Source organism: Coptis chinensis, chromosome 4, assembly GCF_015680905.1.
Source record: "Coptis chinensis isolate HL-2020 chromosome 4, ASM1568090v1, whole genome shotgun sequence".
Classification (NCBI taxonomy): domain Eukaryota; kingdom Viridiplantae; phylum Streptophyta; class Magnoliopsida; order Ranunculales; family Ranunculaceae; genus Coptis; species Coptis chinensis.
Genome location: NC_141459.1, coordinates 38,425,412 through 38,451,242, shown reverse-complemented (window position 1 = coordinate 38,451,242; position 25,831 = coordinate 38,425,412). Strand labels below are relative to the sequence as shown.

The window sequence follows — 25,831 nt, the reverse complement described above, 5'->3', positions numbered from 1 at the left end:
GAGTGCATTCAATCTCAGGATCAAATGGTGTAACAGGTGTGTTATCAGACCGAGTTACTACCATAAACTACTTCTAAAACCTAAGACTCTAATAAGAGATGCAGACAATTCACACAAACAATACCAAACAAAAATTACAACCCAGATTGAATTTTAAAACTTGTTTAATATATATTTGCTCCTAAACCCAAATCACACGATTCCCAGTTCTTGTGCAAAAAGCACCGTCACTCGATCCACGCGTAAAAAAAAGTTTTCCTAGTGAGCGGGCTAAAACCTGTCCTAATGTAAGATGCCTAAGGCTGGTCAATGTGATTTAACCTTCCTAAATGCAAGAAACAATAAAACAAGCACAACCCACGAAACAAACAAAATTCAACCCCACAAAGGAAAAAGACGTACCTCCGGCATGAGCCTTCGAGGGCTACTTGCGACGCCGGGTGACGACAACAAGCAACTTCACAACGTCCACACAAAGTCACGACTATCCCTTGTAAGAAGAAATCTATGCTTAATTATCTGCAAAAATAACTAAAATTAGACATGTAAACTATGAAATAATATATCTACGACTAAACTTAAACTACGAATCACGATAAATAAAACTTTAAAACTCAATTGTACTACTACAATCTCCGGCAGCGGCGCCAAAAACTTGATAGGAAATTAACCAGCCTAAATAAACAGGCTAATTAAATCTTATTTTACTTATACTAATACTCACAAGTGCACGAGGTCTATCGTAATAGGTGCGCAAGAACGAGGTCGATCCCACAGGGCTGTTTAGGGACAATTGAATACTAAAATATTACTTATCCTAATTCGATAATGTTGTTTTATAGAAATTTGGAATTAATTACTACTAAATCTATTTTATTTAACTACGATCTAAGAAATAAATAAACTAAATAATAGGGGTCCGCTAAGTGGAGAGAATTCTAGGACTATCGAATCCACCTTAAATCTCTATAGACACTATCGACTTAACCTTTGGTATTCCAGTTATATATTTCTGAGTAGCAATCGATGATAATCAATTGCTTTCTCGATGATATTATCGTTATAATTCTTGTTGTACTTTCTTCGCAAAATTATCTTCTTACTCAGCTAAAGATCAAACTCAAAGCATTATTTGTCTTCTTACAGCACAAACAATCAAACGATTTAATACTAACAATTATTCCAAGCTCGATTAACAATCACCTATTCGAACTACCGAAAATGCATCACAGAATCGGCGAAAGAAATACTAGATAAATTAATCACGAGTTCAAAGAAGAATTTAATCATTAATCACAATTCAGGAATACCAAAAATCAAATCGCTAACATCCACATCAATCTAAGGTTTCATCTACGCCCTAGAAATAGTTTAGTTACACATGGGAAATAAAGCAAGCGTAAACAATGATATCAAAAGAAAATAAAGCCATTAACAAAAACCGATACTGTCGCGAGTCGGGGTTTGGTGTTCTGTTCTCTCTTTCTTTAATGCGTTTCTGGATTCCGGATTCTAGAGCGCTGGCCTCAATTCGTCTAGTTTTCTCTTCTCCCCCTTTTGCTCACGATTTCCTCCTGCCTTTTCAGCCAAGAGCCGCCCTCTATTCTCTGCTTCCCTTGCGTTCCAGAACCAGCCAAGAACCTCCTTCACTGCTTTGTTTCATGCGTTTTCCGGCCCAATGACTTCCTTCATTTGGTTTGTTTTTCTCGTTCTCCAACCAAGAGGCTTCATTTGCTGTCGCCCCCTCCCTTTATTCGCGAGAATCCCTCTGAAAAAGAAACTCCTTTGGTTCGGGTCTGGAATCGGCAGTTTTGGTTCTCTTTGGAAAGTTTCTGTTTTTGGGTTTTTTCTTTCCTCTTCGCCGGAATGAATGGAGAAGGAAACTAAAGATTTCCTCCTTCGGTGGTAGCGATGTGGGCTTTTAATCTCTTGGTTCGAATTTGTAAAGGCGGGATTTGAAGGATTGTTTGCTGTTCGTATGGAATGAATTTGGAGAAGGTAAGATGGGTTCCTACGGTGCTTCTCGGCTAGACAAGAAATGGTGTGACCAGTAATTAGTAGGTACGGCTTTTTAGTGTGTGTATATGGACTGCTCTAAGGAAATGGGCTCATAAAGGTTCATGGATCAAAACTAAAGTTTAGGCTTAAATTTAAAACATCCACCCTTTACTGGTCACGGCTCTACTTCACTTCACTATTACTAAGGCCCAACTAAGGGTGGTCCAACCTTCTACTGCTTCAACACATGTATTCAGTGAACAATTTACGCTTTTACCACACCTTCATATATTATTTCGATTTCCTACAAAATCACCGAAAATGCACTAATTTAATCAAACAAATAAAATAAACGGACTAACTAATATAAAATTGGGCGTAAATATGTAACATTTACGTACTTATCATCGAGCACATGAAGAACAACAAGTATTGTATCTGCGCAAATCGCAGTTTGTCCATAATAAATTAATTAACCATGAAAGCAGCATCCTCCAACAACAAATTCAGAACCTCGTTTAGTACAATGTGTCCCATAGAAACTACGGTTGTGAGCTTGTGATAAAAAACTGTGTATGTATAGTATATAGTTTTGCATGTTCATGCAGATGCATGTGTTCAACCAACTTTGAACAGCCTTTGCAGTTCCATGTAATAAAATGTGAACATAATTTTCAAATTCCTCAAAATTGTATGTTTAACTTACCTTAGCTTGGTAATTAGTGTAGTAGATGAACTATCTCTGTAAAGCAAGAATAATACTATTAATTGTTTCCAACACTCTTATGTTTATTGTTATTCACATACATTATTGCTGATAATTCTTGTGAACCTTGTTTCTAGATGGATAATATATTTGGTGGATCAAGCTCTTCTAGGTTTGGCTTCTAATTCAACAAATGCTCAAGTTTTCAAGCAATTCGAAAGAAGCTTACATAATAAGACCAAAAATCCTGCATGTAGCACAGAGATTAACATCCTAATTCCTAAGTATAAATAATAAACCTCATTCCTGTATCAAATTACAAATCAAACACTTACTCAGAACAACTATCAAGCCATCTCAAGAGTGTTGTGCCGAGTACTTCAAAGCAAAAAAACTCATTTGAAAACGGAGATTTGAACTAAAGGACAGCAAGAACTTAACCTCAGCATAATTATTGACAAATGAATGAAGAATCGTAATTCCATTTGTGATTCAAATCATACATTGCATATGTTCCAAAAATAATCAGAACAATAGCAGTAAAGAACCAAACAAATTATTGACAAATACATGGAGTAGATGCAGTAGATTCCACAGCCCAAAAATGAGAAGGCTCAACATTCACCTTTCCGTTTTCTCTTTTTATTTTCCTGTACTCTGTTATCCTATTCCTTCTTTACAATATAGAATAAGCTTGGATCACCTCAACGATTGGTGCACGACACAATGGGCATTTCCCTCCACTACAAACCAACTCGTTAGCACATTTTGCACAGGTGCACATATGCCCACATCTGTAATTTAAAAAAAGAAAAAGAAAAGAAAATTAATCAAGTTATCTAACATAGAGGCAGAACTCATTTACTCTTATATTTAATCTACCCACCATGGATAAGGCATCATGTATTGGGGATTTTTATGGTCTTTAATGGGGACACTCTTAGGGGGGACTTGTTGTGAAATAACTTAACCTACTCTAGTGATCCAGTGCCCTCTTTTTTTCCTAGAATAGAAAAAAAACATTAGGTAGGGTTTTCTTATCCGTTTCTAGCTTCTTGTTTCTTTTCTTTTCTGGTAAAATCCTCCTCCATTGCTGACATGTGAGTTTAGAAAGGGAAACAAACAAGCATGGATCTTTATGCTTTTGAAAATCCATCCTTTTCTTCTGGTGAGGCAGGTCCCAGTAAGGTTCATGAATCTCCAGATATAGTGAAAGATGGGACCGGGGCTTCTAAAGCTTCATTTGCAGACAAAGCACCCAACAGCTAAACGTAGCTGATCTTCCTGTCCCAGAGATGAAAGGTAGCACTCCTTCTATTAGACTGCCACAAAAAGCAGTTGAAAGAGGGCTGCTCTACTGTAAATTCTGCTTTATAGGGAGGTTAGAGTTCCAGAAGATAAAGCTAGAGGAAGTTAAAAGAATAGCTCAGGAGAAATGGCAACCGCAAGGGGATTGGAAAATCATTCCATTAGGCAAGGGGTTTTTCATGATTCGCCTAACTTGTGAAGAAGACTTGAGAAAGATTTGGGGTGGAGGCCCCTGGAAGTTTGGAGACCAAATTCTGGGACTTTCGAAATGGACGCCTGATTTTGATCCAGCAGTACACCGAACTTCCACAGCAGTAGTTTGGGTGAAATTTCCAAAGCTTGGACAACAATACTGGGACTATGAAATTCTGATGTCCATAGCAAGAGGGCTTGGAAACCCAGTAGGTGTTGATAAGCACACTTTAAACCGAAACTTCGGTTTCTTTGCGTTAGTTTTGGTTGAAATAGATCTTGCCAAGCCTATCCCTGGAAAAATCTTAGTGGATGAGGGGGAAGGAAAATCTTTTCTCCAAGAGGTGGAGGTGGATAAATTGCCAAAATTCTGCCCTCACTGCAAAGTAGTAGGACATATCATGGCTGAATGTACGGTGATGAGAAAGATAAGGGATGGAGAAACAACGGTCAGGAGCACTGCATCTAAGCCAAATGAGCAATTGCCTGAGAGTACTAAAGGCAAGGAAGCACCAGTGCTTGATCAACCGGCATGGCAGAGGAAAAAATATAAAAGAAATAGAAGGAAGAAGATTAATAATGCCCAAGTCCTGAACGCAGGAGTGAGCGGCATGAAGGACGCTCATGAGAGTTTGATAGAGGCTTACGCAACAGAACTGGGGGATATCTTTCAGGACTCTATTTTGGAACTGGAAGAGACCACTCAGACCACAGCTGATATCGAGGTAGGGGAAACAGTGGATGCTGTAAATAGTCCAAATCAAACTACCGGAACTCTTGGCTCAGCGGAGAATGCAAGGACTTTAATAGGGGTCGTTAATACTGGTGATCAAGTTATTGTATTAGACAAAATAGAAGACCAAGTAGGTGGCACTCTTCATGAAGGAGAGCACACTGGCTGTGGGATAAGCTCATATGATGATTCACACCGTTTACAAATGGTAGTTGCAGAAGAGAAGGACCCCATAGCGTCATTCAAGTCACCCATAAATACTCTCAGAGCTCAAAATGAAGCGAACTCGCTATTGGCATCGACCTGTTGGGCAGACATGGATGAGGAGGCAAAAGAGTCTGAGAGAGCTGAGAAAGAAGGACCATGGAGGACACAAAGGAAGAAGGCAACAAAGTCCAAGTGGATGGAGCAAGATCTCTCACCTCCATCTACAAGGGCCAGGCTCGCCTCCAGAACTCAACAATGAATATAAGTTATTGGAACGTCAGGGGAGTGAAACAAGATAAATCAATCACTTACCTGAAGGACGTCATAGCTAGTTATAAACCAGACATTCTATGTTTGGCTGAACCTCTCATTTCTCCGCCTTCTAAGACGCCTGAGTTTCTTTGCAAGTTGGGGTTCAATGAGGACTTTGTACACAATAATATTCCCAATAGGATAGGGAATATCTGGGTTTTTTGGAGGAAGGGAATTGTAATAAATCTTGTTGATATGTCACATCAGCAAATTACTATTAAAACTGGTGATCTTCATATATCACTGGTTCATGCTAGATCACCTTATGTGCAAAGAAGAGCACTATGGGAAGAGTTGTCGCAGCTGGGTTTGAATGCGGAAGCTTGGGCAGTGGCAGGGGACTTTAATATAGTTACTTCGAATGTAGAAAGGAAAGGGGGGAGGCTTCCTTGTCAAACAGCAGTAAATAAGTTTGTTGAGTTTATAAATGGGAATGCTCTCATGGATACTACAAGTCTCGGCTTCCAGTTTTCATGGTCAAACAAAAGACGCGGAGATAGAAGAATGGTACAGAAAATTGATCGCATTTTGGTTAATCAGAAATGGATAGATGCAGCCACAGGATGGCGAAGCAAAATCCTACAACGGAGATTTTCTGACCACTCCCCTATTGTAGGATGGTTCACCACTATTCCGAAGCCTCATAATATTCCTTTCAAGTTCAAAAAGCATTGGATAAAGCACGAGAGCCTCAAAGAGGTCGTGAAACAGAGCTGGGAAGAATGCCTCGAGGACATGCCCATCAGAAAAGTTATGAAAAAACTCAAAAGGTTGAAGGAAGCTCTAAAAACATGGAGCTGGGAAACTTTCGGGGATTTGAGCAAAAAGAAAAAGAGTGCGACAGAGGATCTGGAACGGATAATGAAGGAGCAAGAGGAGGATCCTTTTAATGTTCAGCTTCAAGCAATGGAACGGAATAAAGAAGAGGAACTAAATGGCATTTTGGACATAGAAGCGGCACAATGGCGGCAGAAAGCTAGAGTTAGTGAGGCCTTTGAAGGGGACAGGAACACAGCTTATTTCCATGCTCTTCACAAGCTGCAAATGAATAAAGCCTTGATCCTGGAGATTCAGAAAAGTGATGGAACCATTCTTAAGCAGCAGCAAGACATCAAACAGCACATTGTCTCAGTGTTTGAAGCCAAGTACAAGCCGCAAACAGTCAGACCCAATGTTGGACTGATGGAGCTCATACCGAAGCTTGTGACTGATGACGATAATGTAACTATCTCAGCAATTTCCTAACTTCACAGAGATAAGGCATCCAGTGTTTAACATGGACGCTAATAGCTCACCAGGGCCGGATGGATTTCAAGGAACTTTTTACCAAACTTTTTGGGACATAGTGGGACTGGATGTCAGCAAATGCCATTATCTCTTTCTTCAAAGACAACAAGCTTCCGCAGGGTATGAACTCAAATTTTCTGGTGCTCCTACCAAAGGTAACAAATGCCAAATCTGTAAATCATTATAGACCGGTATGCCTGAGTAATTTCCTTTTTAAAATTATTACAAAAATCTTGTCTATAAGGGTTAAACTAATGGCAAACAAGTTGATTAGCAGTGAACAGCTAGGTTTTATCAAAGGCCGGAATAGCTCCATGGGCATCTGTTTAGCGTCAGAAATTATGAATGAGCTTGATCATAAAAGAAAGGGTGGTAACATTGGGTGAAATTTTGGACATAGCGCAGCGTTTGATACTGAAATTTTGGGAGTTCCTTGCTGAGGTTATGAAGAGATTTGGCTTCTCCAAAAGGTGGTGTGATTGGATTGAGACTATTCTTAGCAGTGCAAAGCTTTCGGTTATGATAAATGGAGGACCATGTGGGTTCTTTGTGGCTGGAAGAGGATTGAGGCAGGGAGACCCTCTGTCACCATTCCTTTTCGACTTGGCTGAAGATGTTCTAAGCAGGAGAATTAATCACTGTTTTCAGGCTGGCCTTGTGAAGCAGATGGTGACCATCGGAGATACTCCGGTGCCTACTCATCTTCTATTTGCAGATGATCTCTTTCTGTTTGCAAATGGTGACATCCGAGGGCTTAGACGACTGAAGTTGGCCCTTTCAGAGTACCAACAAGCAGCTGGACAATTTTTTAACACCGCGAAAAGCAAAATTTTCCTGGGGAACATGACAGGTGTTAAGAAAAGGAAAGTAGAGGAGCTTTTGGATATTAAAGAAGGGGAGCTTCCGGAACAATATCTTAGAGTTCCACTTTTTAAAGGCAGAGTTACAAGTAGATGTATCCAACCTCTTGTCGACAGAATCAAAAGGAAAGCTTCTGGGTGGGCAGGCAGGTTGTTATCTTTTCAAGGGCGAGTGGTCATGGCACAGGCTATCATATCAAGTATACCGATACACAATATGTCGGTGTATAAATGGCCCAAGAAAAGCATCAAGGAAGGAGAAGCGGCAATAAGAAATTTTATATGGTCAAGGGATCCCACTAAGAGACGAATGATCACTCTTAAATGGGAAAGTGTTTGTAAACCCAAGGATGAAGGTGGGCTTGGAATACGTAGGTTGGGGGAACTGAACAAAGCTCTCCTCATCAAGTTAGCTTGGTGCTTCTTAAATAAACAAAATGATTGGAGTATCTTCATGAATAGGAAATTCACAAAAAAGGATGGAAGCTTCCTCACTTACCACAAGCCCTCATTGGTTTGGCCAGGCCTTAGAGGTGTTTTGCATGAAGTAAAACCTTTCACCGAATGGATCATAGGAAAAGGCGACAAGGTGGATCTATGGAGAGATAATTGGGCAGGGCAATCAGTCATGGAGCTGCTCCCCGAGAGGAACTAGGCTGGTTTCAAGGCAAAGGTAGCAGATGTTATAGAAGACAAGAAATGGAAATTCCCAGAGGCAGTAGCTGAAGTGTTCAATCATCTGGGAATAGACTTGTCTTCCATACCATAACCTAGTGGGGAAGAGGATATTCGGATCTGGAAACCAAAAACTGATGGAACATTCTCGGTTCAGTCCGTGTTTGAAGCTACTCGACAAAAGAAGAACAAGATCTCCTGGCATTGGAAGCTTTGGGCAGTGCATTTACACCCCAGAACAGCTTGTATCGTGTGGAAGCTTTTGCACAAGGCGGTACCAACAGATGACAGGGTGAAGCAGGTAGGGGTATCTCTTGCCTCCGTTGCCCTTACGCCATCAAGAGGAGGAAAAACGCGCACGGCACATGTTATGGGATTGCAAGCAAGGTTCGAGATATTTGGGCATGGGCGCGTGACCTTGTTCGAACTAAAGATTCTGGATCATAACTTTAAAGCTTTACAGCGAATTGCAAAAGGTAGAAGTTCTATTATTCAAGACTTGTGGAACGCTGCCATAGTCCATATTATGGTGCAGGTATGGAAAACTCGGAATCGCGAACACTTTGATGACATTCCTATCCACTTGAGTTACATTGCGAGAGAAGTTCTGAAGGGGATCAAGGTTTTGGGCTGGCTGTCACAAGGCAAAAAACGCAATGACATGAAAGAATTTCGCATTCTTGATAGGCTTGATGTACATGTGAAAAGTGCACCAGTGCAGTTGATCCAAGAAGTGCACTGGGTCGCTCCAGTGGGCAATGTCATCAAATGCAATACCGATGGATCAGCCCAAGGAGTTCCTAGCAATGGCGGAGCTGGTATGGTATGCCGGAATAAGGATTTAGCTGTGGTTGGGGTTCTGGCTGTGGGTCTGGGTCGGGTAGATAGTTATCATGTTGAATGCACAGCCATAGTCATGGCAGCCGAGAAAGCAGTGGAGATGAATTGGGGCTACATATGGATTGAAGTCGACTCAGAAGCTGCTGTGAAGGCCTTCAATGGCGATGCAATTCCATGGCGGTTTAGAGCGAGATGGAAGCGAGCAATTGCACTATTACAACACTGGAAGCTCTCACATATTTGGAGAGAAGGCAACTTCAGCGCGGATGCAGTAGCAAGAAAGGGATCCACCTTATTGCCTGACACTTCAATATGGTGCACTAGAAGACCAGACTTTGTCTCTAAGATAGAAAGCCCTTTTAGGACCTATTATCAATTTGGATGATAAAGCATGTAACTTGTATTGTCTTTGACAACTCCTTTCATTAATAAATTTCCTTACTTGCGTGCAAAAAAAAAAAATCTCAATAGCATATAGGCGGGAAGCAGATAAGGATACGTACCTGTACAACAAAGAATCAATATGACTATCACAACAGACACAACATGTCCCTTTTCTCACAATGATCAGTCCTCTGATGTCTCCACACCAACCTTTGTAACCAATTAGAAACTTCAGAAACCATTTTCTAAGATAGGATATTTGCAAATAAAAGTTCGGACAAAAAAATAAAATAAATACTCGCTTATCATTACAGACCTGTCCCACCAGCTGAGCGATTTAGAGCTGCAGAGACTTCCTGTCTATTAGAGGTTAAGATATAAGAGATGACCTGTTTAGAAAAAAAAAAAAAACACAATGAATTGCTATATTCTTATAAGAATAAGGAACTTAAATAATAAGAAACGCCATGGATGATAAAAAAAAATTATCTAATTGAATATGTTAGACAAAAAGTTGGCCATGGCCACATGGCTACTTTGGCTGCAATAGTAGAATTCCATTTTAAATATATTGAAGAAAAAAGAAAGGGTCCTTGTTCTCAAAAACATGCCATGCATAGAAACTGGGTCCATTAGTTTACCTACAATACCAAGACATGGCTCACTAAATTTTAATGTTGAGAGTTGCTCTACATAGTTCAGCAGATGTATAGCAAACTATACGTGGTTCAATTGATGACATCTTGTTGGAGTATAGAAAGAAAATGGGCTTGATGTTGCATTGTTTTCCCAAGCATTATCCTATGAATAATGGTGTAGTCCATATCGAATATTAGCGGCTTGTATATGTCTTTCTAGTAATTCAATAATCCTTTGCTTTGGATAAGTGGCTTTACCCCAGAATTATAAGCTATAAAAACTCGTGATACCATAAGTAAATTCCATTAGTATAAAAGAATTTTTGTAAAAGACAACCTACTTTGTTTAAACAGAAAGCAAACACGTAGGGTGTAACAACATTGATGTCTTTATAACAAATTGTGTTATGTGATCTCATTGATAAGTACTCGGTATTCGATAATGTTGTCATGTGATTCTCATTGATAATTACTTAATATAAAAAATGTTATTCTACTATTTAATTGAAAAACACGGTAGATAGAGTAGCATAATTCTATTGTATACAAAGAATAGGTCAGAAAAATTATGTGGAAGAGGTGACATACCGGTGATGAGAGAGGGAGTCATCCACGGATAAATTAGATACACAATCTGTTCAGAAGAAAAACGATAAATTAATAATAGAGAGAAATTGAAAACAATAATAATAATAAAAAGAAAAAAGAAAGACCATACCTGATATAGTGTAAACAGAGCGATGGATCTGGTGTGCCGAGAAACCAAAAAGTAGAAGAGAAAGCTACAGAGTGTAGAAAGCAAAGTTTGATATGGTTTTTTTTTTAAATCCCAAGTTTACAGTAAATATACCTTCCTTTTCTCCTAAATTGTAGTGAGTAAAATTTGACGTGGACTCCTTGAGAGAGCTCGAAAGAGGACTGCTATTAGTAATCCTCTCCATGTATTACATTTCTTTAGTTAGCAAGGGTCTAGATTTCTCTATGCCAAATTAACAAAAACTTGCTCTCACATACCAAGATGTTATTGGTACTTCACTCCCAACTTTCATTGTAATGTTCTATTTAATCAATATCCATTCATCAATGTTTTGATATGTTTTACCTTACGTACGTGTTGAATGCAATATTCACGAAACACCATAAAGGCAAAGCCTAAACACCCAATTAAGTTTGTCGTAGGCTGTAACTGACTTCATTTGAAGATTGTCGATGATATAATTGCAATTTTCTTGTGGATCATATATAACACCAACAGTAAAACACGTGACACACAGAACACACCCATGCGGACCTTAATATGCATAAAAAAATCAACACCACAATGTAACAATAACTATATAATGAAAGGGTATACAATATGCTATTCTGCTCTATATATCACCCGTGCAATCAAAACGGACCCAATTACATTGAACTCAGCAATGGAGATTGTGTATACAATCTAATCATTGAGCTAGAGAGTGTGTGTTCAAGGTTTCCATGTGACGATCAAATCATTCATATCAAGCCAACAATCAAAATAAAAGATTTAAGCACAACTAATCCAAAACAATAAAATAAAAAGCAAACCTTGATGATTGCTATCTGAGTACCAAAGGTCAAACCAAACCAAATGATTTATGCAGGGCCTTCTTCAATGTATTCCCAGTCACTGTCTTCCTCCAACTCATTCTCATTATCAACCTGCATAACAGAACACCAGTACGAACACTTAGTTGACAAAAATTTCCAACTAAAAAATTCAGTAGACGGGACTATGAGCTAGTTTTCCAAATTTTCATAATAGCAATGAAAAAAAAAAGCAATAATCCTAAAACAATTCTGACAACTACAAAGTATGAAAATGTGATAAGTTGTTGATAGAAGAATACCTGTTATTCTTGGAAAATCTTCCTTTGAGCTTCTTCTTCTTGGGTCCTTTGGGCAGCTCTCTCCAACCACAACCTCTCGCGTTCTTGGAATTCCTTTCTTTGTCTCTCCATCATCTCTTCCTCTTCCTTCTCTTTCAATAACAGTTTCCGCTGTTCATCCTCGTCATTTAGTTTGGCTTCTTCCCCTAATAAATCAATATTAAAGTTTTCCATCATCAAATCGCAACTACCTTCTGTCGTGTTTGCATCCAACAATGACGACATTATGCTCACCCCCATGTATAATAGATTATTGTCCTAATAATAATAATAATTATGATACAAACTCTCCTCCTCTAGGCAGCATGAATCTTAATGTTCAGCGAATTTACTTCTTTCTGGAAGAAAATAAAAAAGGTATTTGGATCGGTGCAAATTCAACGAAAACATAGTAGGAAAGCAAATGAGGAGATAAAGGGCGAAGGATATTCATGATATTTTGTGATAAGATTTGAGAGTTTTTGGGAGGAAGAGTGTTTTTTAAGAAGTTGGGTTTTTCACGATTTTTTGGTCCTTGAATATCCCCTAATTTCTCGTAATCCCCCGTTGACGTGTACACCCTCAGAGCGCTCCAAAAGAGACTGCTATTATATATATATAAAGATTTCAACAAGACTCAAATTAGGCATGTAATGATTGAGCCATAAAAACAAACTCCATAATTATCAAATGGAGACTCATAGGGACTCAGTCACTGCACCTCGACTAAATATCTTTCTACCTACAATAACTAAGCCTTGTACTAAATATTTGTGGGGGTGGGGGTTAGTGAAAAAAGTCAGTACCTCTATTCATCCCTATCAAATATCAAATCTTCTAATAACTCAAAATTTTAAACCCTTATCTTGTACACTTGTCCTAAATGGAACCATCACAATACAAATGTTGCACTTCCAAACCATTTCAATAAACTTTCCCTTATCACTTACTTGAATTACTGTATACTATTGAATGTTATTGTGTTGTAGCCAATGGATCATTGGCTACAAGTTATTGGGCAGAGAGCATGGGTATCTTGGAAAGTGTGGAAATCGCTATTGAGCAAGGATGGCTGAATGTGTGGGTGGAATGGAGATCGACATGGTCGCTGCGGTTTCTGCTTACACTTCCAATTCAATGCCGTGGCAGATGAAGTACAGATGGCAGAATTGCATGAAGAGACTACATTTCTTTTACCTCTCTCACATATGGAGGAAAGGGAATACCGTGGCGGATGCCATAGCCAAAAAAGCCTCAAACCTAGAGAAAGATCAGTTAATTGTTTGTAATGAGAAACCCCCATGGATTCATAAATGGGAGGTGCCTTACCAAACCTTTACGCGATTTGCTTGAACCAAGTAGATTAGGGGGAGTGATGTCCTGTTAATGTACTTGTATAATACTTTCCTTTAATAGAATTATTAACTTACTTAGCAAAAAAAACGTAGCCAATGGATCATTTCAGTAACAAAATCAAATGGGATTTCTATAGAAGGCTCATAAATGACTTGTAACCAATCAAATACCTTGTTCGAGTTATACCACAACAGTGTGAAAACTGTAAATAAAGTGTGTAGTGAAGAGAAATATACCTTGATTTTCATAGGAGGAGCATGTGGAGGTAGTTTATTGTATACTCTCTTCGTTCTGGTTTTCGTTCCAATTAGCAGTGATGGGGAGGAAATCTAAAATGTCCAAACCCTTCATTTTAGACAACATTTAAAATATTTGTCATTAAGTACAAAACTTCCGAACGGTAATTGTGACATCGAAGCAGATTCTCTTTAATCAAAAGTCTGCAATTGTACAAATCTTCTTGCATTGATGGGAGAAAAAAGGGGTTTTTTAGAACAACCCGGTAAAAGGAGCATCAAATAACTATTCTCACTTTGATATACGGTTGAAAGCCCTTACCTGTTAATTAATAGATGACGATTTAGGTTGGGTGGTAGAGAAGAGATAGTGGGAGAGAGAGAACAGTTCGTATGAGAGTCGTGGGTTTTGTTGGGTTTTCATTTTGAGTTTGAGTTGGAGCAGTTTTTCTATCGGCAAGTTTTCCTCCGGATTTATTGTAATTAGTCTGGACACGTGGACACTCTCTAAATGCTCGAAAAATAGAGCCAAGAAGGTACAACTATAATATATATCTAAGTATATATATATATTAAAGTTCCCACAAGGAGTATTTTTCGAGCTCTATTAAAATTTCACGTCATCTCTTATTAAAACAAAAATTTCTCTCCTATTTGAAAACGGAAATCTTTTTTACAATGGGAATATCTCTCGGAAATCATTCTCCTATTAAAACAGAATCTCTCTCCCAATTGAAAAAATGGGTTTTTAGAACTTAATTAAAATTTCATTAAAAACAATTTGTTAGAAAATTAAAACAGGTTAGCGACTAAAACGGTAATCCCAATTTTAAAACGGTAGTCCTAATTTTCTAAAAAAAATCTAAATGTTTTCAAAAGAACCAGTGCCTACAAGCTAGTTAATATTAAAGCTCCCACAAGGATATTTTTCGAGCTCTATTAAAATTCCATGTCATCTCCATTAAAACTAAAATTTCTCTCTTATTTGAAAAACATGAATTCCTTTCCTATTAAAAACAAATTCTAACACTCTTAATTAAAGCGGGAATTATTCTCCTATTAAAATGGGAATTTCTCTCCTATTGAAAAGGAAAATTTTAGCATATCTAATTAAAATGAAAATTATTCTCCTATTAAAACAGGATCTTTCTCCCAATTGAAAAAACGGATTTTTAAAATTTAATTAAAACTTTATTTAAAACAATTTGTTAGAAAATTAAAATTGGTTGCGATAGTCCCAATTTTCTCAAAAAAATATAAATGTTCCAAAAGAACTGGTGCGTATGCACGGGCCTACAAGCTAATATATATATCAACCTTTGATTTCAACAATGCGAACTTGAAGAGATATAATCGTTTCTGGAATGGTTTGTTTGTTTTCCCATCACTGGTTCCTTCGCAACGAATTCAGCTAAAATTCGAAATGAAACGTAAAAATTTAAATTTAAAAGAATGAGAAAAAAAGAACAAAAAAGGTGGAACAGAACTGACTGGAAAGAATTCCTTTAAAGCGATGATGGGAGAATTTGCAGCAGCAATGACGACTAGATCGTCTCAAGTGAAATGAAAAGTGGAGAGAGAAAAACGGAGGGAAAACTTTTTGTTTTCAAATAAACTAGGAAGTGGGCACGCGCTGGGCATGGCTAATATAAAAGAGTCCTGTTACTGCCAGACCCATATTGTGTTAGGCAGACCCGAGTTGGGCCGGGGTCTACATATTGTGTTGGGCGCAACTTCGAACTATACACCCCCCAACCAAAACACAGAACAAACCGAGAAACCGGCAATAGCCAGTTATCACCCTTCCTCAAATTCACAAAAAATCCACAGTGAGTTCATGATAACTATTGGAAATCGATTCATTCTGCATCAATAGCCACATCTTGCTTCCACTACAACAATCTTCAAGCAAAGCTTTGATCCTTTGTAATACAATATGAATCTCTTCGAAACACAATTTTGCGGATTCTGAAGAAACACTACGCGGTTACGGAGGATTTCTTCAAATAATACTGCAAGAAGCTTTGATTTGCCCATTACCGAACAAGAACAATAGTATTCAGTGGTGTTAAAGCGGATATTTCTTGTGTGAGATGAAAAACGGATTGAATGAGTTTTAAATCCGAGAATTTCGGGGAAACAAATGCTTCTGGTGACGGACGAAGTTTTCGTGGGGGGGGGGAAACTTGTAGTTGTTTTTTTTGCCATGAGAATAACAAGCTTGAAGTTTACACAGAAATGAAGTGAAGTATCAAAAGTTTAATTGAGAAACGTAACAAGTATTTAAAGGAAAACGAATTCTTCCAGAGAATTTAGAAAATGTTGGTTATGTTTTCTTTTAGAAGAAGAGTGAAATTGTTGAAACCGTGAAAAAAGGTTTTAAAAGATAGTAAGTCCAAAAGGGTGTGAACAAGTCGTTAGGGACTTAGTCCAAACGGTGTGGCCACACCGGTCAAGAGGCCAAAAATTGAACTTCATATTTAAATTTAAATCCCAAATGACATGGCAGAAAATTAGTCTAGAGAGTTAGTTATAAATATTTAGTAGTTCTAAGACTCTTCTTAAATTTGTTTAGAATTTAATACCCCAATTTGACCAGAATATAAAACTAATCACCTATTATCCAACTTTACCAGAAATAAACGAAAATATCCTCATTTGGAAACAAACATAACCGACTATCTACCCAGTAACATAGTGGGATACAAAACAAAAAATTCACTTATAACTACCTGCCGTCACATTTAAAAATGCATATAATGAAAAGAGGACATCTAGGGTGCATCAGAGTGTATTAGTCTTTGAGGAATGAGAGCCCTTGGACAATACTTCTTTTTTGCAATACACCAAGATCGTGCCTATATGAGTGGCCCAGATGCTATATCCGAAAGTACACCCAATGCACACTAGCTTTTTGGTAATGAAAAAACTAAAAATATTATGCCTCCAATATTTTGTGGAGGCATTTGACACTAGTCGTTAAGTCTAAACTCCAAACCACTAGACACTAAACCCAAAATCATTATAAACTAGACCCTAAGCCTAAACCCTAAATCTTAAGACACTAAACCCTAACCCCTATAAACTAGACCCTAATCATAAAGGCCTAAACCTTAAGACACTAAATCCTAATCCCTATATCCTAAATTTATAAACATTAAACCCTAAACCAACCCGTTTCATTTAATAGTAGTTAATCAAACCCACAAAATAAATAATCAAATGTATTTTGTATCTGCATTTTAAAATGCGTGGTGTGTATGCATTTTAAAATGTATAAGTTTATAACGTGGTGCATCTGCATTTTAAAATATATAAGTTTATAACATGGTGCATCTGCATTTTAAAATGTATAAGTTTATAACGTCCACATTCGGATGAAAATAGGTAGTGTCAAATTTAACTTTTGGAGCAATACACGGTATTTTTTGCTAAATTCTATTCAAACCCAAAATCTACTATTTTTGTTCTAGTAGTTATCTTATCTAAAAGTAGTTATCTTATTCAATCTTATTCTGGTAGTTATCTTATCAACAAGTAGTTATCTTGGAAGGGTGAAAAAGAGAATAATTTATATTAAAAATAACAGTGGCTTTTTGGTCTCGAGTCAAAAGCTTAGATTCTAAAGATTTTATATAAAAAAACACTTATGGCGGATAAAAACAATGTAGGGGTATTAAAACCCAAAAAAATTATGGATAGGGCTTTTGAGTTGTTTTTCTTTTAAATGAGACTCTCTAGCCCAATTTCTTGATGACATGGTCACACTGTTTGGACCGATTCCCAAACAGTGTGGCCACACCAGTCAAGAGGCCAAAAAACAGAACTTCATATTTTTTCAAAATTCAAATCCCAAATGACTTGGACACACCGTTTGGGACTCATCCTAACTGTGTAGCCAAGTCGTTTGGGACTTAGTCCAAACGGTGTGACCACACCGGTAATTTTTTTTTTAAGTCCAAATCTCAAACGACATGGCCACATCGTTTTGGACTCAGTCCAGACGGTGTGACCAGACCGTTTGGTGTGCAATACGAACGACCTAGCCGGGTCATTTCAGCCTCGAATTTTCTCTTTTAAGTCTTATATATCACTCTACACATGCATAATTACGTTTAATTTAGATTTACCTTATTTTTATTAAATGCATCATCATCCATTCCTCTATTTTCTCTACTTTAAACTTGTTATACATTTTCTTCTTAAATATAATTACTTGGAACTTGTTCTACATTTTCTTCTTGAATGGAATTACTTGGAACTTGTTTTACATTTTCTTCTTGAATGGGGTCATGATACATTACATTTTCTTCTTCATTTTCATGTTCTAAAATGAAGTTAGGCTCTTCCATTAGTATTAATGTTAGAATATAATTTTCTTTAGGATTTAAGGGTTTAAAAATTTTTATGGTGGAAGAGAAAAAAAAGGCTGAAAAGATTGCAACAAGTCAAATTCACTTTGGTTTGGAAGATGCCCAACACAAAACAACTTTTGGGACCAATAGCACATTTGTAATAATTGTTTTTGTTTTTGGGATCCGGCAGTAACAAACACCATATAAAATGGATAGTTACCTAGTAGAAATCCCCATGGATACACACCTGACAGGTTCTATTTCATGTGTTTCTCAACTGAGGTTACAAGTTACAACCGCTTCCTTACTAGCAGAAACATAACCATTTTTCACGTCTGAGCTATAAAGGTTGTAACATTATGATCTCATGACTCATCTGCCTCGAGTAATACAAAATCAAGGAGGCAGGCACAATAATTGTAACAAATATTTCACCCATATAACTTGCGTAGATCATCTTTGAATTTGGCCTTCACCTGCTCCCTCTTTAACTTCAGAGCAGCAGTCACAAGTCCAGACTCTGGCGTCCATGGATCTGGCAACAACAAAACCTTTGCTGGGATTTCAAACTTGTCAAGTCTCGAATCTTTTCCTGCCTGCATGCACAGCAAGAAAGAAAATCATGTCAACATTCCTTACAAAGAATGCACTCATGTAGTCATGTTAACTTATATCCATACGGTCAAACTTGAGAATGAATTCCTGTACCGCGCAATAACTGTTTAAAATTTTGAAAAGCTCCGATAGGCTTAGTCTTCTCTAGAACAAACCAAAAATACCGACCTTTAAAAGGGTTTGCTGGACTTCAGAAACAGTTTCATTTTTCTGGCACAGATCTGGAAATTCCTGGTATTCAATGCCAGCACCTCGAGCCCAGTTCTCAAGGGCCTGGCGTGATGGGACTACCAATGCAACACAATAGCTGTGGAAGGGATCTGCATAGACCATGATATTTTCCACATAATTACATGTCATCAGAGCTGCTTCGACCTGAAATCACAGATTTAAACATTTTGATTTAATTACAAGATTATTAGCATCAAGATAAAAGAGAAATGGCATCTGCTTGAGCAGTATCACACCCATTTGGGCTGTCGTGAGCCAACAAATCATGGATCCAGGTCAACATCCCAACTAAGGGTGTGTTTGGCAACCAGGAATTTAGGGTGGAATTCAGAATATATTTCTGAAAATTAAGAGTCACCCTGTTTGGCAACCCTTTCTGCACTGCTGTGTTCCATAGGTACGGGTACCAGTGTCAGGTTTGGACAGGTACGGCAATGTCTGAAATTCAGGACACGGGGACACAGCTAATATTATAATTTTCCTAACAAGAAATTATTTTAATTCTAAACTATTGAATCTTGAAAAGCACAGTTAAGGGCTTAAGGTAGTTGAGTTAGAGGTTTAAACACCCATTCCAGAAAAGCCCAGCTCGCATTTTTTGTTTCAAGACTGGCCCATTTGTTATTTCCACCCATTTTAATTGTCTGACATCAGCAACTTAAGTAGATCTTCTTCCTTCTATTTTCCGAAACCCTAGATCTGGTTTTACAACCGCCATGACCAAGCAAGATAGAGAAAGAGAAGAATGGAGACCAAAGAAAAAGAAGAAAATTTGAGCAAGGGAGACTCACTAGTCAATATTCCTACCTCTCTTCGAATAAGTTTTTTTTTTCCCTCCGACTCCAACCACGCATTTGTATCGTGCTGTACGCAGGGAATTTCAGCGTACCCATGCAACACAGCTGCACTGGAATGGAAAGCTCAAATCCCCAAAATCAAGGAATTGTAAGTTTCTATAGGGGCAAAAACTTGAGATTTCCATATATTCAGGAATTTTAAGTACTTGAAATTGTAAGTCTTGGGTTATATTTTCAATTCCAATTCCAATTCCAAAGGTAAACTTCCAAACACACCCTAAATCTATCTCAAATTCTTGTCACATAGGCAAAGTGTGCATCGGTATTATTCCCAGCACATATAGTAGGACAGCCACTTTGAGAAAACATCATATGTTGAGATCGAAAATTATAGAGAAGTTAGTGCCCAGAGTGTCCAACGAACCAATGACAAATTATTGAGATAGAGATAGATCAGTTTGCAATAGGAGGACATTTCTTCTTTAGCAAAACTCTTCTCTAATACTAAATTACTAACAGGATATTAACAAATACCAACATTAGAGAAATAAATCTCAAAACTATAACAGCTAAATAAGATTCAACAAACGAATATCTGCTTCGAATTCAATCTTTAACGCTAGAAAGACTCGTGTTGAGATATTTGAAAATACCTTCCCAAGAGAGATGTACTCCCCATGCTGAAGCTTAACAATATCTTTCTTCCTATCAATTATTTCCAGACATCCATCAGGGTGAAACTGTCCTATATCACCAGTATAAAACCACCGCGTTCCTTTCTCATCCACCTGTTGCATTCACAAAATCATAAAATACTGCAAAACAATTCCTATTAAATTAAAAGGCAAAGCAACACAGGAAGTCTTACTTTGTAGACCTCATTAGTTTTTGCATCATCTTTGAAATACCCCATAGTAACACTGAAACCTCCAATCATGACCTCTCCTCGAGGCATTGGTTTGTCTGAGATCGTATATCCACCTTCTTCCCACGAGATGAGCTGTAACATAAATTTGGACTCAAGAACTCGTATTATGAACCACAAACATGGGTACAGTCCAAGTTTATTTGAAACCAAGGGGTAAGTAAATTTCAACTAGTATAGTACACGTTCAGAAAAGACTGAAAATAAGAGAGTTTTTTTTTTTTGACACGGAAGAGCTAACGTAAAAGTCCACCTGAAATAAAGTTGTGAATTTGTTATACTAAGCTCATCTTCCCTGCATCCTAGCATTAATGGGCTATAAATTTGCCATAAATTCCCACCCGTGAGAAGTTATTAAGCAAAGCACATAAGATACTCAAGAACAGTTGCAGAAGGTACACACGCACTGAGATCTCTAGATGCAATTTTGAAAAACTAGATATTCCTGATAAAGAAAAATACTCCATACATGCGAGTAACCTGACTTTACCTACCTAACTTAGAAACCTTAATTATAAAATTGCATTACTTTTCTAGTATGCAAAATCAATATATCTTTCCTATTGAAAAGAAAAAGAACATCAGAATTTCTTTGAAGAATGCACAATACAGTAGTTACTGATCATTTTTGTTCTCTTCCAAATTCCCTAGAGGGCCTTAAAACAGTCAAATTTTCGTCTTTCAGTAACTTGTACCTGCCTTGCCAAAAAAACAAAAGAGTAACTTCTACGCACAGAAGATCCAAGTAATGATACTCTCACACAAAAATTTACTTTCAATGGGTTCTACACAAGCATAATCCTGCTCAAACTCTCAAAGTACTAACGCCCCCAACTCAGACACTCTTTATGCATACAGCAGTTAAGTACTTTGAGACAGCTATTAACGAAAAACAAACAAATATGACCATGTTTCGTTGAGATAACAGCTAGTTCAAAGGGCAAAACACAGAAAATCGAAAGGATGCAAGCGTCGACCAAAACATCATTAGACGGACAACATAATTTAACACAAGCCCTTTTAAACTCAGTTCCGTCGCCTCTTGCCTTCAAGAACATGAACATAAATTTTGATAAGAGAGTTTAGATCATCCCCTGGACCTCCTGTATGTAAAAAAAAAAAAATCTAGGAACACAAAAGAAAATGTAACAATTGAGTACCTTAATGTAGCAACAAGGAATAGGTGGACCCACACGGCCAACACTTGGGTCATCCATTTCAGAAAAAGCTGCCCCAGCACAAGTTTCAGTCAAGCCATATCCTTGACCTACTGAAGACCTGAATTTCAATATTGGGTTAACAACGCTCCCAGTATAAATATATTTGTAAAAGTGTTAACTGACAACAACTTATACTTCTAAAAATTATTTTAATTCGAACGTACAAATGTTGGACCTTCTTGGTTTGATGGGGAAGATCTAGAAATTTTTGAATTCATCAGCTAAACCCATTTGGCTTGCCTACGTACCCCTTACTGGGGGATCAAGCCGCGCCATAGCTCTCTCTCTCTCTCTCTCTCTCTCTCTCTCTCTCTCTCTCTCTCTCTCTCTCTCTCTCTCTCTCTCTCCTGCCTCCTTTCTTCTGAAGCTTCCCTTTCTTCTCTCCTCCCTTTTTTTCCTTTATCTCCCTTTTCTACTAATCCTAGCCCTCCCTTTCACTTTAGGTCAATGTGCTTGGACCTTGTATGATATTGAGTCTGTCCATTTGGCCCAATACCATACAAGGCCCACTTGTCTCTCTATACCCATTTTGGGTTAAGTTCTTGTGCTCTCATTTTCTCTAAGTGTTATACTTTTGGGCTCTTCTATATGTGATGTCAGTGGTCATGAATATGGAGTTGCCATGCTTTTAACCATATGTATGCTTTTCCTACATGTTTTAGTAAGAAATCACTAGAGTCATATTGCAGCCAATCATAAGACAGGAAAGTAAAATACATATGTTTCTTAAGTGTTATACAATACCACCTACCAGAAAACATCAAAGCGGGTGACTAACTTTAATCATCACAAAGATCTGCAAGTCTTGACTAGCTACTAAACTGACTCATTGTTGATACAGTAGCATACAAGAGATATTCAATCCTTGACCTATTTATTTAATTTGTCCATGTTAATTAAATAATATATCATTGTAGCCATAGCATAACAGAACTGTGAAATCTGATGTCTAAAGTAGTGCTAAATGAAAAATATAAATAAATAAAATCGCAATTTATTACCCCATGCAAACATTAATGAAGCGTTGAGTATCACTAGATAAAGGTGCTCCTCCACAAAGAATGATTCGGAGGTGTCCTCCAAGAATAAAACGTATTCTTTTGAAAACTATGGCATCCCAAAAAATCTTTTCCAATCCCCAAGCACCAAGCCAGCTCCCTTCTATAGCCGCCAGTCTGCGTTTATACCCGATGTCGAAAAGTTTCTTGGAAAATCCACTATTCTCCTCAACCTAACAAAAGAAAGAAAATGAAACTTAGGGGTAAAACATTTCTTCTTATTTTACTTTGTTTACATCAGGATTTATCCAAAATAGGCACAACAGGACATAAATAAAATATTACTCCAAGTTATTGCCAGTAAAACATGCCACAAACCTTTTTCAGCACTCCCTCCCTAACACGATCTAAAATGGCTGGAACTGCTGCCATAAGGGTGGGCTTCAATACGGAAGCATCTCCATTAGTTCCTTTCTTGATTTTATTTGAGGAATCAGTTAAAGTCAATGCAGAACCATAACCAATTGAACAACCAGCAGTCAACATCACCACCTGAAAAATAAAAGAGTGTATTTGAAATTAGCACATCAACAATAACTCACCCCAACACTGTAAAAATAAGTTTTATAGGACCTCAGCTGCTAGCTCCAAAACATGAGCTAGGGGTAGATATGACAAATACACATCTTTTACTCCTATTTTGGGAATCAGAGTCTTAACAGCTGCTGCAGTTGCTACAATATTTCCATGAGTTATCATGACTCCCTGCAGTGTCAAACATACCCACGTTATAAACAGTATAGGCAAGTATGAAACTTATGAAATCAATGTAACTTGGTTCGATTTTTCCAGAGGAAAGAATTTATTTATTTATTTATTTTTTAAATCAAGATGGATTACTGAGCATATCAATTGGGTGTATTTTGGACCTACAAGTATTCTTAGACGAAAAACAGGAACGAAACCTTAGGTAACCCTGTGCTGCCACTTGTGTACATGACGACAGCAACATCAGATTTCGAAGGTGGCCTGGGATGAGCAGGACTTTCTTTCCCGAGCTTCTGAACTTCAGAGAAAGATGAGACCGTCCAATTATTCATACTACGAGAGATATCTGAATCAACTGTGACGCCCTCATCTTCAAAGTACACAACATGTTTAACAGATTCCAGTTTTGAGCTTATTGCAGCCAGCTTTTTCAGCTGCTTTGCCTCACATATCAAAGTTGACACTTGAGTCTGGAAAAGGAAAAAAGCACAACTCAGTTAATGAAACAAATCCAACTGATAGGTAATGGCTCTATTGTGTATTCCTAATGGAAATGACATTTGCAGCTAAAAACAAATTATAGCGACATTAACGCTCTCACCTCATTAAGTGAGTGAACGAGCGCATCCTCACCGAGAGAGGCATATATGGTAACTACTGTAATATTCTGACGGAGGCATCCCTAACTCGGAAAACAGGTAAATATCGTGTTATTCATGAAAAAAATATAAAAAATAGAATGCACGTTAGCAATGAATGAGTAACAATAGTACCTGAAATGCAAGCAACCACTCTGACCGTGATTCAGAAAAAATTGCTGCAGGCGAGTCTACACTATGGCCCAATTTAACCAGACCAGATGCAAAGTTGCAAGCGCAAACAAATGCTTCTCCATAAGTTTTCCACTCATAGTCCCCCAAGTGCAGCTTCTCAAATTTCCTTCCATCTTTAGCAGTGACAACTTCTTTGCCGATGAGCTTTCTGGCTCCAAGAAACCGTTCTTGTGCATGCTTCGTACAAGACTGCTCGAAGAGAGCTGCCATAGTGGTGGCCCCTTCCCAAGGAACTTCAATGAGTTCACTAAATCTGCTATTTTTCATTGTGAAACCCAGTTCACCACTAACCTTTACTTGAACTCCCCTTTGCTTACTCTTTTTCCTTCCCACGAATGATGTGGAAAGAAATAAAGGTAGAAGGATACCGAGTATAATTGCACCCACAGCACCATATAATCCATATCCTCCCATACCAAAGTTTCTCAGCAAAGATGAGTTGAAGCCACTTCCCTCAGAATCTCCCATGGCGTATTATAGCTATACACTCATATATTTGTCTTCGGCATACTGCATTCAAAACCAAAACAAAAATCAAAGTACGTAACCATGACTTGAAGTAAACTACCTGAGCTGTAATTGATCTATTCCAAGACATGCTTAAGTATATATCAAACTTACACTTACGAACAAGAAACGATGAAACAGTCAGCAACTGAAACTGAACTGATCATATATTTATAACTTTCCAAGAGAAAACTAAAAAGGCAGAATGAATTAAAATTGAATTACCTTGTATGAAAAATGATAAACGAACCAAGACAGAAGAAAATCTATGTATAAAAATATGATAGTTTTATTTGTACTTTTGTTTTCTCTCTCTGCGTGGCTAGAAAGCAGTTATAGAGATCATTGTTTCTGGAGTGACAGTAATACCCATTGACAAAGCATCTAAACCAATGCCGCGTAGGCGCGTATCTTGTGGGAAGTGGGGTACTTAAGGAAATTAAAATAGTGTGAGCTCTCTTCTAGATGGCCCTAGTCTGTTGAGATATTTTTTACAGGGTATGTTTAAATAGGTGATGCACTGAAACTTGGAATTCCACATATTGAATAGGTAATGAGCCATTTGTCAGTTAAAGATATGATATAAATGTTGATTTCCACTTTCAAGGTAGACAGTGTGGCACGTGTATCAACATGAAATTCATAATTATGTTCATAGGGGAGAACAAAATCGACCAGTATTGCATGGAGTCTAGAAGAAACGTATAGAAACAGACGAAACAGGACATCAGTGTAGTCGACATCCAATGTTCATAGTCCAAAAATACGGTCCAACTCTAACCTGAATGGGCTACGGGCCTAAGACAACGGTTATCCAATGTTCAAAGTCCTAGGCCATGTGCTAACTCTTCCATTCCGGCAAAAGGACTGCATAAATGTCACCAACTAAGCAATTTGTTTTAGCACAGAGCAGGATCGCAACTCTGACGTCAAGAACCAAGAATGTGTAACGCTGCATCAA

At 37.8% G+C, this 25,831-nt stretch overlaps 1 protein-coding gene and 1 long non-coding RNA gene across 3 annotated transcripts; both read right to left on the bottom strand.

Moving 5' to 3' along the window:
- Nucleotides 1–3,134: 3,134 nt before the first annotated feature.
- LOC147503432 (uncharacterized) lies at nt 3,135–9,696 on the bottom strand. Its single transcript, XR_015220191.1, has 2 exons — nt 9,622–9,696; nt 3,135–3,498 (listed from the first exon to the last, which is right to left on the bottom strand). It is a non-coding gene; the product is annotated as an uncharacterized LOC147503432 (long non-coding RNA).
- Nucleotides 9,697–18,111: 8,415 nt separating this feature from the next.
- On the bottom strand, nt 18,112–25,422 carry LACS8 (AMP-dependent synthetase and ligase family protein). Of its 2 annotated transcripts, none has more exons than XM_086608077.1 (12): nt 25,096–25,422; nt 24,304–24,873; nt 24,132–24,212; nt 23,728–24,000; nt 23,396–23,527; nt 23,141–23,314; nt 22,766–22,995; nt 21,705–21,822; nt 20,488–20,619; nt 20,273–20,407; nt 18,760–18,966; nt 18,112–18,572 (listed from the first exon to the last, which is right to left on the bottom strand). In XM_086608077.1, exons 2-12 carry the CDS (start codon nt 24,829–24,831, stop codon nt 18,408–18,410), a joined length of 2,175 nt encoding a protein of 724 aa, XP_086464203.1. In that variant the 5' UTR covers nt 24,832–24,873; nt 25,096–25,422; the 3' UTR covers nt 18,112–18,407. The 2 variants fall into 2 exon arrangements, with proteins under 2 accessions (XP_086464203.1, XP_086464204.1); XM_086608078.1 differs by having other exon boundaries at nt 24,985–25,097.
- Between the last annotated feature and the right edge of the window lie 409 nt (nt 25,423–25,831).

Bases quoted from the DNA above. Each gene is read 5' to 3' on its own strand.
- LACS8 (XM_086608077.1), bottom strand. From the start codon at position 24,831: ATGGGAGATTCTGAGGGAAGTGGCTTCAACTCATCTTTGCTGAGAAAC. The intron at 18,967-20,272 runs GTATTTTCAAAT...CTGTGATTTCAG, and splicing joins AGTACATCTCTCTTGGGAAG to GTCGAAGCAGCTCTGATGAC. The intron at 18,573-18,759 runs GTCGGTATTTTT...CTGTGCATGCAG, and splicing joins TCCAGCAAACCCTTTTAAAG to GCAGGAAAAGATTCGAGACT.